Source organism: Otolemur garnettii, unplaced genomic scaffold, assembly GCF_000181295.1.
Source record: "Otolemur garnettii isolate 467f Iridium unplaced genomic scaffold, OtoGar3 scaffold00073, whole genome shotgun sequence".
Taxonomy (NCBI): Eukaryota; Metazoa; Chordata; class Mammalia; order Primates; family Galagidae; genus Otolemur; species Otolemur garnettii.
Window position 1 is genome coordinate 1,136,481 of NW_003852468.1, and position 14,707 is coordinate 1,151,187.

At 39.9% G+C, this 14,707-nt stretch overlaps 1 protein-coding gene across 2 annotated transcripts in view; it reads right to left on the reverse strand.

Moving 5' to 3' along the window:
* The window catches only part of CHD1L (chromodomain helicase DNA binding protein 1 like), a 46,299-nt gene that overhangs the window by 28,234 nt on the left and 3,358 nt on the right, over positions 1-14,707 (reverse strand). For both annotated transcript variants that reach the window (XR_001161461.2, XM_003793797.3), the window contains exons 2-9: positions 11,832-11,944; positions 8,811-8,917; positions 8,155-8,269; positions 7,563-7,594; positions 5,609-5,690; positions 4,065-4,227; positions 2,534-2,689; positions 794-886 (exon numbers count right to left, since the gene is read on the reverse strand). Coding sequence is in view for 1 of the 2 variants with exons in the window: in XM_003793797.3 (XP_003793845.1) it covers positions 794-886; positions 2,534-2,689; positions 4,065-4,227; positions 5,609-5,690; positions 7,563-7,594; positions 8,155-8,269; positions 8,811-8,917; positions 11,832-11,944 (861 nt within the window). In the remaining variant the exon portion in view is untranslated. The remainder of the gene's footprint in view (positions 1-793; positions 887-2,533; positions 2,690-4,064; positions 4,228-5,608; positions 5,691-7,562; positions 7,595-8,154; positions 8,270-8,810; positions 8,918-11,831; positions 11,945-14,707) is intronic.

A 14,707-nucleotide genomic window follows, 5' to 3' on the forward strand; every position in this document is an offset into this window, starting at 1 on the left:
AGGAAAGGGAAAGGGAAGGGAGAGGAAAGGGAAAGGAAAGGGAAAGGGAAGGGAGAGGAAAGGGAAAGGGAAGGGAAAGGACCTATGACAAGGAAAGGGGAAGGAACAGGGAAGGAAAGGAAAGGGAAAGGGGAAGGGAAAAGGAAGGGAAGGGAAAGGAAAAGGAAGGGAAGGGAAAGGAAAAGGAAGAGAAGGGAAAGGACCTATTACAAGGAATGGGAAAGGGAAAGGAATGGGGAAGGAACGGGAAAGGAAAGAGGAAGGGAAAAGGAAGGGAAAAGGAAGGGAAAGGAAAGGGAAAGGCAAGGGGAAGGAAAAGGGAAGGAAAGGGAAAGGAAAAGGAAAGGAAAATATAGCCATAAGGGATATTGTGGGGACAACTGGAGAAATTTGAATGCAAACAATATATAATACCAGCGGCACCTGTGTCTCAGTCAGTAGGGCGCCAGCCCCATATACGGAGGGTGGTGGGTTCAATCCCGGCCCTGGTCAAACTGCAACAAAAAAATAGCCAGGCACTGAGCTACTCCAAGGCTGAGGCAAGAGAATCACCTAAGCCCAAGAGCTGGATGTTGCTGTGAGCTGTGATGTCACAGCACTCTACCGAGGGCAGCAAAGTGGAAAAAGAAAATTTAAACAAATTTAAAAACCAATATATAACACCAATACAAAGAAATTGAGAATAAGAAAGAAACAGTAAATATAGGCAATTCTTCTGAAGAATTTTGCTGTAATTTTGCCCAAAGAAATGTTAACAAAAAAAATAATGTAGGGAAGAAAGGCACTGCCTTACCATCAAACAAATATGGGTGATCCACACACTTCCTAAGCTGGGACAAGATGTTCTGAAGTTTGACTTTTTTTGCCATTTCATTTTCAAATGCATCTGAAATTTTAAAAAGAGAGACAGACATTACTGAACTCCACCCCCCCCAAAAAACCCCGAAATACATATCCCTAAGTTTCCATAAATAACATTACTTGTTTCAACAAAGTATCTTTCAAATTTATACTAACCTTCGAATTTTTTCTGAATTGCATTGAGAATAGCACATTCATATGAAATTTTCTCTACCATCACTTTGTTTTAAGAAGACTAAACTATAAACTGAACTCAGGAATGCTTTGTTACTCTTTTGCAAAATTCTAAATTTCCTTCTTTTACCTGTTTTGGTGCCATCACAGGCCAAAAACATGCAAATTGAGATTATTCTACTTCCATTCCCATCTCTTCTCCAATTCCTCCCAGTGAATTTAATTCAATAAAGTAAGTTTTGTAATATGTTATAGTAGTCCTTACTACTATATGGTCTGTGGGGGATACACTCTCAGATCTCCAGTGGTGGCCTGACACATTGGACAGAACCAAACCCTATACAAGCTTTGATTCCTTCTATACATATATATCTATGATAAAGTCTAATTGGTGAATCAGGCACAGTAAGAGATTAACAACAACTATTGGTAAAAAGTAGAACCATTATAACAATATAATTTCGCAGAAGATTCATTCTTAGCAACCTCAGCATATGATTTTCTTTTCCATATTCAAGATTTTTCACTTTTTCTTTTTTCTTTTTTTGGAGACAGAGTCTCACTCTGTCATCCTGGGTAGAGTGCCATGACATCACAGCTCACAGAAACCTCAAACTCTCCTTAGGCTCAAGTGATCCTCTTGCCTCAGCCTCCCAAGTAGCTGGGACTACAGGCGCCTGCCACAAAGCCCACTAATTTTGCTATTTATATTACAGACAGGATCTCGCTCTTGCTCAAGCTGTTCTCAAACTCCTTAGCTCAAGCAATCCAACTACCTCAGCCTCACAGAGTGCTATTACAGGCTGAGCTACCACACCCAGCTAATCTTTCACCTTTTCACTTAAAAGAAGCACTTTAGGCTTCTCTTTGGCTTTATTCAAATGCCAGCCAGCATCATTACTCTTGTGCTTTGGGGCCATTATTAAGTAAAATAAGGTTTACTATAAGGGAAGAGACTACTGAGATCCGGATACCCCAACACTCAGATCTCATAACAGAGCCAGGGACTCAGAGGACTAAGGTTGGGCTGGCGCACAGCACGGAGCCTCAGGGACAAATGGAGGAGTTGGCCTAGCTGGGCCCGCATGATAGTTCATTGTGCTACTTAGTGGAGCATGCAATTGAAAACTGATATCTGGAGTTTTCCATTTATATTTTCAGACTGCAGTTCACCCTGTGGGTAACTGAAACTGTGGAAACCAAAACTATAAATAAGGGGGGACTGCTGTATCTGAGAGGGTGGAAGGATGAAAGGCATGACTGGGACACCGAGAAGTGTTTGCTCAGTTAAAGGCAGTAAGGGAAACTGGGAGAGGGAAGGGAACCTGCCTGACCATACCAACCACAACTGAGCTACATGCACAATACTCTTGCCACAGTGTCACTGTAGCTGACCCGGATTTGGCAGAACACAAAATCCCATCCCATGCTCTTGGTATACAAGGTGAATCTAATGATAAAATATTTCTCTGCATGAAAAAAGTACCCCTCTGATTACCGAGGTCTTTCATCAGAATGGCCTTGTAGTACTTTTTCTGCAATGCTGACATGCCGTGGTATATCACTACTTCTGTCTTCCTGGGAAGCTCTGTAGCGACCTCAGCTTTCACTCGCCTCAGCAGAAATGGCTGCAGGAGTCTGTGCAGTTCACTAGCTATATAAGAAAAAAATATAAATGTGGGACAAAAGGCCCTGAACTACTAGCAAACACACAGCAATTTATTTTTGTTTCTCATTTTCATGTTAATCTTGCATTCTAGGCCAGTATAGTAATTTTTCATAGTATTTCTTCCTAAATTGGGACCTTCTTCCCAGCTTCTTCCGGAATCATTACTAGCTCTTAACCCAAGAACTAGTAACACTCAGAGAACTTGATTCTCACTAACAAGGTCATCTGCATGAAGCTCTTTTGTTTCTACGGTATTATGTCTTTAATTTTTTTGATTAGCATGATAGTTTAGGAACACTCGGCAATACTATTCCCATTTTTATAACTGAGTTAAGTGAGGCTCAAAGAAATAAAGCAATTCATTCAAACTCACACAGATGGATGTAAATGTCTCCAATATTCAAATTTGATTCTTTGACTTTATATCCTTTGTTTCCTCGAGTGTCTTTAAATAATGTCTAGGTGTCTTAAATTTCAAAAACCAGACTAAATTAGAATTATACTAAATGTAGGGGGCACCAGATAGAGCAAATAAAAATATTGGTGCCCAGTTAAATCTAAATTTTAGATAAACAATAACTTTTTAATAGAAGCATGCCCCACGTTAATACTGGACTATGTACACTGTATTGTATCTGGTAACCCTAAACAGGGGAGTAACCAGAGTGGGTTCCCCAGGTAATCTTCAGCCTTTGGTATGTGCATTTTTGCTGTAAGAAATTCCTTAAACTCTAGTACATAAAATACCGTCTACTTGGCATGCCTCCCATTTGTTTTGAAAAATCATCCCCAGGATAATATCGCAGGGATAAACAGATAATTCTATGGAGTGGGGGGAGGTATGAGAGCACGCAAATTACAATGATTAGCTATATGAATGGGGAAGGCTTTCTTCCTCATTTCTACCCCCCATCCATCCCAGACTTTTGGTTTCAGTGTAGTGCTGAAAAAAACACAGTGTTAGAGAATACAGAATAGTAGTTTCAGACTGCAGCACCCATATACTTTCCTGTCTCAAGAAGGGGCATACGAAGTTAATAAAGTTTTTTATTAGCAATTACAAGTTGGAAAAAAAAAGCCTGATCAGCAGGCATCTTCTAATTCTTCCAAAAATGAACCAAATAAGCTCTCTTATAGAATAACGTAACAAACAAATCAGAGCGTCAGGAATAGCAGACAACTGGGAACAGCATGAGGGGTTTATTATTTAATAACATCTCCCTTATGCCTGTGACTCTTCATCTCCCTGGAAAGCGTTCTCTGGTTGTCACCTGTCTTTTTTTCCATTTAGAACCCTTAGGTACTAGGGCAGTTCCTACACCAAGACCCCTTGGCAATGATTCATAGGAAAGAAACTTGCCTGACTCAGACTCTTTCTCAATATCCTGGTACCGGTGAACAAAATCTTCCACCTGTTCCTTGGGGAAAAGGTCAGGTTCCACAAAACTCAGGAGGGAGTAGAGTTCTTGGAGGTTGTTCTGGATGGGAGTTCCGGTCAACAGGAGACTGAAGACTACTGAGAACTCAAATATATAAACAAAATAAAACCCCCTAACATTGGAAAGCAACATGAGCTACCCATCACAACCTTAACCCACACAGGGAGGCACGATTTAATGGAATAACCAGTGACCACCCATCAGAAGGCTCAGGTTCAAGTTGTATACTAGCTGTCTGATGTAGAAAATAATACCTCTTCAGTTTCAACTATAAGAAGCAGCTAATCCTCGGAAGAAGACACTATTATTAGGATACAATAACACTTGGTGAACTCTGAAGTCCCAGTATAATATATTAGAAAATAACCAAATTACCTGGCACCTGTTAATCTGGCGTGGTTATTGTTACTCAGTCTATGCGGGGATTCAAACTGCCTTACTACCTATGTAGGGACCAAACTTCAATTATACCTGCAGAAATTAATGTATGTAGTCTCATGAATGAACAAGCCTTTGTCAGGCTAACAATAAAAAGAAGCCCCAATACACTGGCTCCTCAGAAAAAGGCCACGTCTAGGCTACGGTAGTATTTCCCCTCTGCTTTGCAGAATGATGCAAGAGGTAAGAGAAGGGAATGAAAACAAAAGCAAGACAAAGATAAAAGAATGGAGGTAACATCCAATAGCTGGAAGTTAGTCTCTTCATGAGTCCATAGAACTTCCAATATTTTAAACAGGTAAAACGGGGAGGGCACAACATGCCCCATATAGCTGCTATTGCAGAAAGGAGGGTTACAATGAGACTGGCTGTTTAAATAAATTTCCCCTTTGAGTATGATCAAAAGAAAGTTGAAACATTCCCAAAAATACAATGTATTTTATTGGGGTAGGGTCTTATTTACTTGATAGTCAGATTTTAGTAAACATTATCTCCTACAGATAAGAGGAAGAAGTTAGCCCAGATGAAGTACTCCTTCTATCATCCACAAAATGTTCATAGATCCCAGCAGACATGACGAAAAAGGGCTTTCAATTTGACTCTATTCAGACCTAAACTAATATTTTTTTTTAAAGGGAGTTATGGGGGGAGGGAGGAATAAACAGGTGGAACACAGGGAATTTTTAGGACAAACTACCTGTACAATACTATAATGGTGGATACACATCATTACATACTTGTCCCACATCACAGAACGTAAAACCCCGAGGTGAACCTGATATAAAACCATGGACTTTGGATGACAGTCAAGTGTCACTGCAGGTTTATCAGTTGTAACAAACATACCACTATGGTGCAGGACGCTGATGGCAGGGGAGGTGCTGTGTATGTGTGGGGGTGGGAAACATAAATCTCTATATTTTCTGCTTGATTTTGCTGCAAACCTACAACTGCTCTAAAAAGTAAAGGCTATTTAAAAAAGGGGGTTGGAGGCTTGATAAAAACTAAGACCATTCTGTGAGTTTACCTCTGAGAGAGTCTTATGCAGCAGGGAGTTTTGGTTTTTCAACCTGTGAGCTTCATCTACAACAAGAACACTCCAAGGGAATCTGTAAGGGAAAAAAAAATCCAAGCTGTCAGTTGTATGTAACTTAAACACCTATCTCACAATCAGAAGTCTTAACTACAAAGCCATGACTGTTGTTAAAAAGATTATAGTGAGCCCATCGTATTAGAAATATAACCAAATTACCACTTTTTAAGGTAATAAGGTTTAGGGAATTTTTTTTCTAAGATGGGATAAATCCAGGTAGAAAGGAAGAAGTCAGAGACAGATAAAGTAAAAAGAAACATTTATGACTTCCTACCATGTGCCAGACACTGACTTTGGGGCTTTATGTGTTAATTTAATCCAGAAGAATTCAGAAAATCGATATAATTATGCTCATTTTACAGTAAGGAGACTGAAGCTCGAGCAAAGGTTAGAAGACATGGTCAAGGTCACAAAGGTGGTGACACTCAAACACAGAAGAAAAATCAAGGGACTGTGATGTTATAATAGCTAAAGAAGTGTGACTTTTAAATTGAGGAGTGGTGAATAGAAGCAAATGTTACAGAGACGCACACGAAGATATATCTATTGGATCTGTTAATATATAGGTCATTGATGGTGCATGTTTTACAGTGTTGTAGGGAACTCAGGGTCCAAAGAAAGTACAGATGTCCAAGGAGAGGGCTGGGTAGTGTTAGCAGAGGACGTGTTTAAGGATTACAAGGAGCAGGGTCCAGATGGAGTTCAACAATGGCCCTGAGATACAGTGTCCAGAGTACCACGCGTGGCTCTGTTTGAATTAGCCTCCAAACAGATTAGGTCCTATTCCCTTGTGAAAACTAGACACTAAGGTGTTAATACATGCAGGCATCCAATGTTTGTTCAATGAAACCGGACACAGTGCGGCGGATCTGGGCTCAGTGAAAGGAAGTGGGTCAAATTACTCATCAAAGGACATTCTAAATGATGCTCCCTGAAGAGGAAGAGGTGGAAGGAATTCCAAAACTGAACAGAAAGACTGAAGAGGCAGCATCTAATCCTCTTTTAATCTAATCTTCTGATCCAAAGATTTTTGTCTATTGTCCAAAACTTTCCAAATTTTTCATATGAGCATGCACAGTCCTAATTGTCCACAACTAACCGCTTTAGGGGAGAGGTTATATTAAACTTCACTATTCTCAGAATGTGCGATATTGTACTATGCAATGTAACCTTACCCAGTATCCTGAAAGAATACATCATGTTTTGGGATTCATGCTATAAGACATTATTAATGTCCCTCTGTTACATGGCTCTTAAATCCACCTGGATTAAAAATAGATTATCTGAGATAGATTATATTTCTTCTGAATAATGTGAAACTCCAGTGCACCTGGATACTTTGGGAAGCTCTCTTGAAAAGAGGATCCGCAGCACTGAGTGCTGGGTTTAAACTCCTGCTTTGCCATTTATCAGCCATGTAATTTGGATGCAATATTTAACCGCTTATTTTACTCATATTTAAAATGGATGATAATACCTGCCTACTAGGGTTTTCATGAAGATTCAGATAATATATGTAAAGTACCCAAGAACATTAATGTCCCAATTTTACTGTCTTTGAGATGTCCCATACGTTGCCATGTATTATGAATATCTGTGTACTTCTTATCCCTGTACTGGCGTCTATGACTCCTTGTGCAGCTCTATGATTTACTTTCTGGTATTGCTGATAGCTCTTAGAACAGTGCCTTCCCAGGGAGACATTAATAACAGATCTGAGCCATAAAAGCCAGAATGTACGACTTCCGCCTACCATATGCCTACCATAACAGGACCATAGACGACACGCCAGACAAATTGGGAAGGGACAAAGCACTAAAATACGAAGGACAAACACAACTTTCATGAGGCCTTCAACATAGTTTCTAAAACAGGACAACCTACTCACGATTTTAGAAAAGATGCATCTTTCAAGCAAATCTGAAAAATTAAGGAAGACAAGTTATAAAGGCCGATATTGATAAACTCTGATATTAATAAGCTAGTTTTTGGTAACTCTCTTACACTACAGGATTTACCTAAGTCTTACTCGGTCACTAGGTTAAAAATATCTACACATAACTTCTAAGTAGCACTATCTTAAGAACAAAATAAGGGAGGCCTGATTGAGTAACAGGTACTACTTACAGTGATCCAGACAGTCTTAGACTGAAACTAAGCATCCTACATTTCTGTCTTCCAGTAAGAGTCATGATGCCTCAGTTCACAAAACCCTTTTCCTTGCCTGCCTCATTTCTATCAAGTGCCACCTCCCTGGGAAGCCTTCCCTCTTGATCCACCAGAAAAGAGGGGGAGAGACATCTAATTAATTTGAAGCACAATGATCCTTCACTGCTTTTGGTCATACCCTCTTCTATGAGAATCTGATGAAAACAGAATCGCTTCCCACTAAAATATGTTCCCTCAAAAAAATTAAAAATAATTTTAGTCAATTATACAACTTATAAGGTAGTTCTTGTTATAGAGAAACAAATGGATACCTCATAGGTAGTCAACAGTGCGTGAAAATGCGACTCTTGTTTCAGGTCTCGCTGAAGGCAGGCTCTTGCTTCCTTATCACCTGCATATGTTATACAGGAAAGACCTGGAGCAAACCTGAATCCAGGAAAAGATGCAAATGAGCACAACTGCCAGAGTCCCGGGCCAGGGTATGCATACTGGGAAGCTACACTTCAGGGAGGCTTGCAGTGTGCAGCCCTCCTGAGGTGCCACCACCAGAAAGCGCCCTGGGGCTCTGAATCTTATCTAAAGTCATGGTGACTCCCCAGCCTGTGTTCCTAGGTGACTAGGTAGAAGGGTCAGATTCAAAAAGGTCTTGTGCTGACTCTAAAAATAAAAGTATTTTTCCCAGGTTGGTTACTTCCTATTATCACCATGAAAAAGATGGTTTCTCCTTTAAATCAATAAGATTCGCTAAAACTAAGTACTGACCAAATCTCACTGCCAATAGTAATACCTGTAGTAACATCCATTGGACCCTCCCGCTATCATATCCTGAGTTCTACTTACATTGCATTAGTTTGGAGTTTGGGGGAATAAATAAACTCCCTGAATACAACAACGTGTTTTTTATATTTTATGTATCATTCAGAAAAAAATCTACACCAACATAAAATAATAAAATTTCACTTTTTACCTCTCCATCTCTTCTTTCCAGTTGCTCAAAACAGACAAGGGACAAAGAATCAGAAATGGTCCTTCATCATTTAATCTTCCTGCCAAGTAAATGAAGAGAGCGATAGTCTGGAACACAGAAAAAGAAGGCAGTTTGGATTATATTTCCCCATGAGAAACGACCACAAAGTTCCCACAGCCATGTAGGGAATATAAACTCTTACATAAAACTTGCTTTACAAAGAAATGATGTTAATCGTAGCACGAAATCATGTAAACCTCAATATACTTGCCACAGAAATTGATAGTACTCAATTACTTCAAGTTAACAAGCAAAGAAGCTCTATATTTAGGTAACTAAACCTCTACTGCAAAGAAAAACATTAGGAAAGACAACAGAAATCAATACAAATAATGCATCTGGTAGACAAGATCAAGAACACTCTGAAAATACAGGCAGTCCCGAGTTACAAACATCCGACACACATACAGCTCACAGTTATGAATGGAGGCTATTCAAGGTAACAGGCAAATGTACCTGTTCCAAATTACACACAAATTCATCTTCAGAACAAACATACAGGACCTTTCCCGCTCATAACCCAGGGACTGCCTGTATAAAGGAAGGACTAAGACAAGGCTGTGAAAACCACCCGCCATACGGAAGCCCTCTGCCGCTCGCCAGGCTCTCCTGAGGACGCTTTCCTTCCTTCCAAACTTCCTCCTTCCTTCCCCTCCTGTCTCCCTTCCTCCTGCACGTATTGATAGAGCACCTCCTATTTCCTAGGCACTCCTCTAAGCTCCAATTATACAACAGTGAACAAAACAGACAGAACTGCTAGCTCTCCTGGAACACACATTCTAATGGGGAAAACTGATAATAAACAATCCTCCTATGCTTCAGTGGGGGTATAAAATGAAAATTTGTGTAAAGGCAGACGGACATACTTCAGGAAATCCCAGCACATGCTTCTGACTTGAAAGTTGCTATGATATACAGAGAAAATAACACCCTTTTTTAAAAACAAAAATGTGTTAGGAGCCTTCATCGCCAAATGTTGAATTATTTCTGAGACAAATCTATCCTCAGGATACAATTCAAAATGCCAAGAAAGCTATACATCCAAAAATGTTCAGATCAGGACTAATTTAAATAGCACAAAAACGGAGGGGAATCACCATTCTTCACCTGTAAAACATTTAAGTAAATTATGACAAATTCTTGTGATGGAATATTGTACAGCCAAATGATAAGAATGATTACAAAGAACATATATGTAATAAAATGGAAAATGATGGTAGCGTCAGATTGACAAAATACCTACCATATGTGCACTATAATTTCAAACATGCAAAGCATATAGTATGATTCATGTTTGCAGTTAGACAGACACTGGGATTATAAGGTGTCAGTGGATTTTTATAATGAAAATATAGTTAAGTATCCCAGCCCCAAACTGTGCCCAGAGCAATCCTTTAATGAGTGACTTATTGGATTAAAACCATTCTATTTAGTTTTCTCTGAGGATACAATTTAGAAAAAGTTTTTCTCTATTACCATAAACCAGGTTTGTTTACAAAGCAAATGTGGAGTCACTAGTGAATTCTACCAAACATTTAAAGAAGAAATGACACCCATCTAGATAAACTCCCCCAGAAAACTAAAGAAGGAGGAATACTTCTTGATTCATTCTACAAGGCCAAGTTTACTATAATACTAAAACCAGACAAAGACATTACCACAAAAGGAAATCACAGACTGATTTGCTTCATGAACATAGATGCAAAAATTCCAAATAAAGTTTTAGCAAAACAAATCTGGAGCATTTTTTAGGGCCCTTACCACAGAGCTACACAAATACCCTGGGGAAAGGATAAGTAGAATTTGCTGCTCCGCTTGAAGTCAGAAGGGCAATTCCAGTGACCAAGGCAAACACCCTTTCCGAGTGCAGGAGCCAGTTAGCCTGAATCCCAGAGACATCTGCAAAACTGATCTTTGTTCTAGGACCACAGATACCAGAACAGGAATGTACCAGGCCCAGATGTGTTTGTTAGAGAACGCTGAAGATGACAAATGTGGTACCCTGGGATACTCTATCTACTCCAAGGTCACGTTGCATTCTGAATAATTTTGAGTTTGGTAAGGTATACTTGGTTTAAATAAAGTAGTCTCCAACACACATTCACACTAGCCTACGTTTTTGTAAACAAAGTTATCTTTGGTGGTGGGAGTAGTTGAGTTTCCCCCAAAATTGATGAGACTCTTGCTCATTCTGAGTGTACTAACAAAACCTTATTGGGATTAGAAAATATTTTTCAATGGTTTCTGACCAAGCTGCCTCTGCTGTGTATCCTGATTGCACTGACTTTCTTTGGTACGCTTGTGGGATTAACCTTAGAGGTGTCTGTACTTTCCATCAATCCAAGCCCACCTCTCACCACTGACATCTGTCAGCCCAGGTCAGTGCTGGTGATCATCCTGCCACAAGCTTCAATCTCAATGCACAACCTGCTTGCCAACACACAAGGAGGCCGTATCTGATCTCCCAGGTCTTGAGATTACCCCACTTCCTTTTAAGGTCATTAGACGGCTCTAAACATAGGGTATGTTCTCTGCACTCCTCGTGCATGGCAGAGAAATGGGAAGTGGCTGCACCCCTACTGAGAAGGGGCAATTCATATAAGTGACCCAGCTAACTACAGGAAGCATTGCTAGGAAGGTCAGCTAACTACATAAAGTATTGCTAAGGTTAGGGTGTTTGACCCCTGGGTAGGTACACTTGCTTTTCATAAAGAAAAACTGGGTTTTTAACTCAGGCACATGTCAATGGCCAGATGAGATAAGGAGAGGGTCATAATTCAAAACCTTCCTCACAACCAGAAAAATTAACTCCAAGGCTGTGATCTCTTGATAAAGGTTCAGACTTTTCACCTCCTCATATAAAAAGTAAATATTGTAACTAGCAGATAAAGATTAGGTAACAAGTTATAAGGAACATTTCTGTGGCAGTGACGAGTGGCTGTCCCACAGTAGCATACATACCTGGCAGGTCTTACCCAGCCCCATCTCATCCCCCAGGATGCAGCCATTTTGACAATGGAAGCACTGGGCTAGCCAGTTGACTCCCTCCAGTTGGTAAGAACGTAGATGAATCCCTAGAAATAAAAAATACAGCAAATCTTAAGAGGAGATATTTCAGCACATACATAGGCAATGTTCTAAGAGTTTGAATAAAGAACATGGCCTACATTCCTATAACTCCAAACCTGGCTGTATCTTTTGCTGGGAAGTTACAGTTATGTAAATACCTGCTGACTTCCAAAATACTTTTTAAGCAGACTTAGTCAACATTATTATTTAAAGCTCTAAAACAGCCTGTCATTGTTATATGATCCACTTGATAGGTGAGAAAGTCATCCTGGGGTTTGGCCTCTACTATGCCCCTGTCTCCTGCCAGTGCCCCTTCTAGGAAACAAGGTATTACTGAAGCAACTTAGCAAACAACAACACTTAGCATGCAACGATTGTGCATGCGCCTGCTTGTTTAATTGCACCCAATTAAACTTGTTACTGGTGCTAAAGGAAAAAACTCAGACAGGACTACATAAATAATGCTTCAACAGATGAGGCCTGTTAAGAATGGGAATGATACTTCATAAAGAGAGTTTAACAGCATTCAAGGATGTCAGAAAATGTCTGAAATCCACATAGAGCTTCTGCTAGCTCTCTTTTCTCTTAGGGAAAAAAATCCAATTTCAGAGAACAGCCAAATCTGGGGAAGGCAGACTAACCATACTTTATGTAAAACTATTAGCAACAATATAATTCATGATTTAAAAAAAATCTATACAATATATCATAACTGCAGAACATTACAAAATTAACAATAGTTATTTTCTTAGGCGCTCACTAAAAATCAGGGAAAGTAGTGAACACTTTACATAAATTACAGTATTTCAACTTAATTCTTAGAACAATCCTACACAGTAGGTACTATTCCTATTTCATAGATTAGAAACTTGCAATAGTCAAAGAAAATTGACATGTGAAATTTGGAGACTTCTGTTTCCAGAAAAATGTAGTGTGTGTACTTCCCGACAGATGTGGAGGTGATATAACACAAACATAGGAGACTCTGAAGGTACAGTGAAGGAGCAGACTGGCTAGGAACCCTGGGATCTGAGGAATGACAAGATAGTAAGTTCCCTGGGATTTCTTTTTAAGAAATCAGTAAACTGATAACACACTTGGTATAGACAGAACAAATAAAACACACCCAACAAAAGCCTGCTCCTGCTTGAAAAAGGCAGCCTAGCAAGACAGAAAACTTTTAGACAATATTCTACAATATTCTCTATTCTAACTGCCAAACACCATGGGGATGGGGGAGGTCTGTGGCCCCACCCAAACCAGCAAAGCGAGAACAAAGATTTCTGTGCACAGATAAAGGGAGTTGCCCCGCCACTTCAACCAGGTTATTATAAGAGAAGGGCAAGTAGGAAGCCCGCATTTTTATCCCCACCCGCCAGTTGTGAGGCCCTTCCATTCCCCTTTAGCCTCCCCTGCCTTTGGCCTCCTGTACTTGTGTTATACATCACTTGATTTCAGCCAGTATCAGAGGAACCAAAAACTCTCACCCTCCCCCAGCAGGAAAGAAAAGTCCCCACCCAATTCCCAGAAGTTGACAGAGGCTGCCAGGGTGAGCCTGGACTGCTATCTCAATGATGTCCAGGTTCAAATTAAAAACCACTCATCACATCAAGAACTGCGGAGATTTCAAACTGAACACCAAAAGATAATCAATAAATGCCAGCACCCTGATAATATGATGTCGGAATTATCTGAGAAAGATTTTAAAGCAGTAATGATGAAAATGTTGAAACAAGCAATTAAATACTCTTGAACAACTGAAAAAGTAGAAAGCCTCAGCTGAGAAATAGGAAACCTCAGCAAAGAACTAAAAAGATGAAAAAACACCAAAATGAGAATTTTAAAACTGAAAAATACAATAACCAAAAGCAACCTTAATAGATAAAATCAGCAGAAGAATGTAAGGAAGAGAGAAAGAATCAGTGAACTGAAAGAGCAACAAAAATCACACTAACGAGAAATTAGACTGAAAACAAATGAACCTCAGGGAACTGCAGGACATACCAAAGGACTGTTACGGCATGCGAGATATGACCACCAGACAAATTGAAAAGTTCAATAGGAGTCTTTTATTTAAGGTTGTACTTTCAGACTAGCAGGCCAGCCACCCCACTGATAGAAAACTGGAGAGGCAGTGACCTCCAGCTTTAAGACAGAATTTATATAGGTTAACATATGTAACTAGAAATAGCTTTTATTGAGTCAGTAAAGCAAGCTACCAGTTTCACAACCTAGTGCATACAGAAGCGGTTCTGTGGTGATTTCTGGTATGTCTGGCTAGATTAGCAAAAATTAATTTAAAAAACAAGAACTATAGGGCCAGTAGGCCTCAGCAGCACCGGCAGCTTCACTGGGATGGCCTCATCCTGCTTTTGTAATCCAGGCCCCATTACCTCTTCCAGACTTACTTCTTGCTTTTTACTTCTTCCAAAGTGGGTGTGAGGAGGGGGTTGTTGTACAGCATTGGAGCCCACTGCTTCAGGATCTAATGTTGTTCACCAATATTCAATAAGGAAAGGATAAGGAAGGATAGGGCTGAAAAATACTTAAAGAAATGACAGCCCAAACTTCCCAAATTTTGCAAAGACCTACTACAGATTCAAGAAGCTGAGTGAACCTCACACATGATTATTAAGCTACTGAAAATAAAGACAAAAAGAGTATCTTAAAAGTAGCCAGAGAAGGGTAGTGCCTGTGGCTCAAAGGAGTAGGGCACCAGCCCCATATGCTGGATGTGGTGGGTTCAAACCCAACCCCTAGCCAAAAAC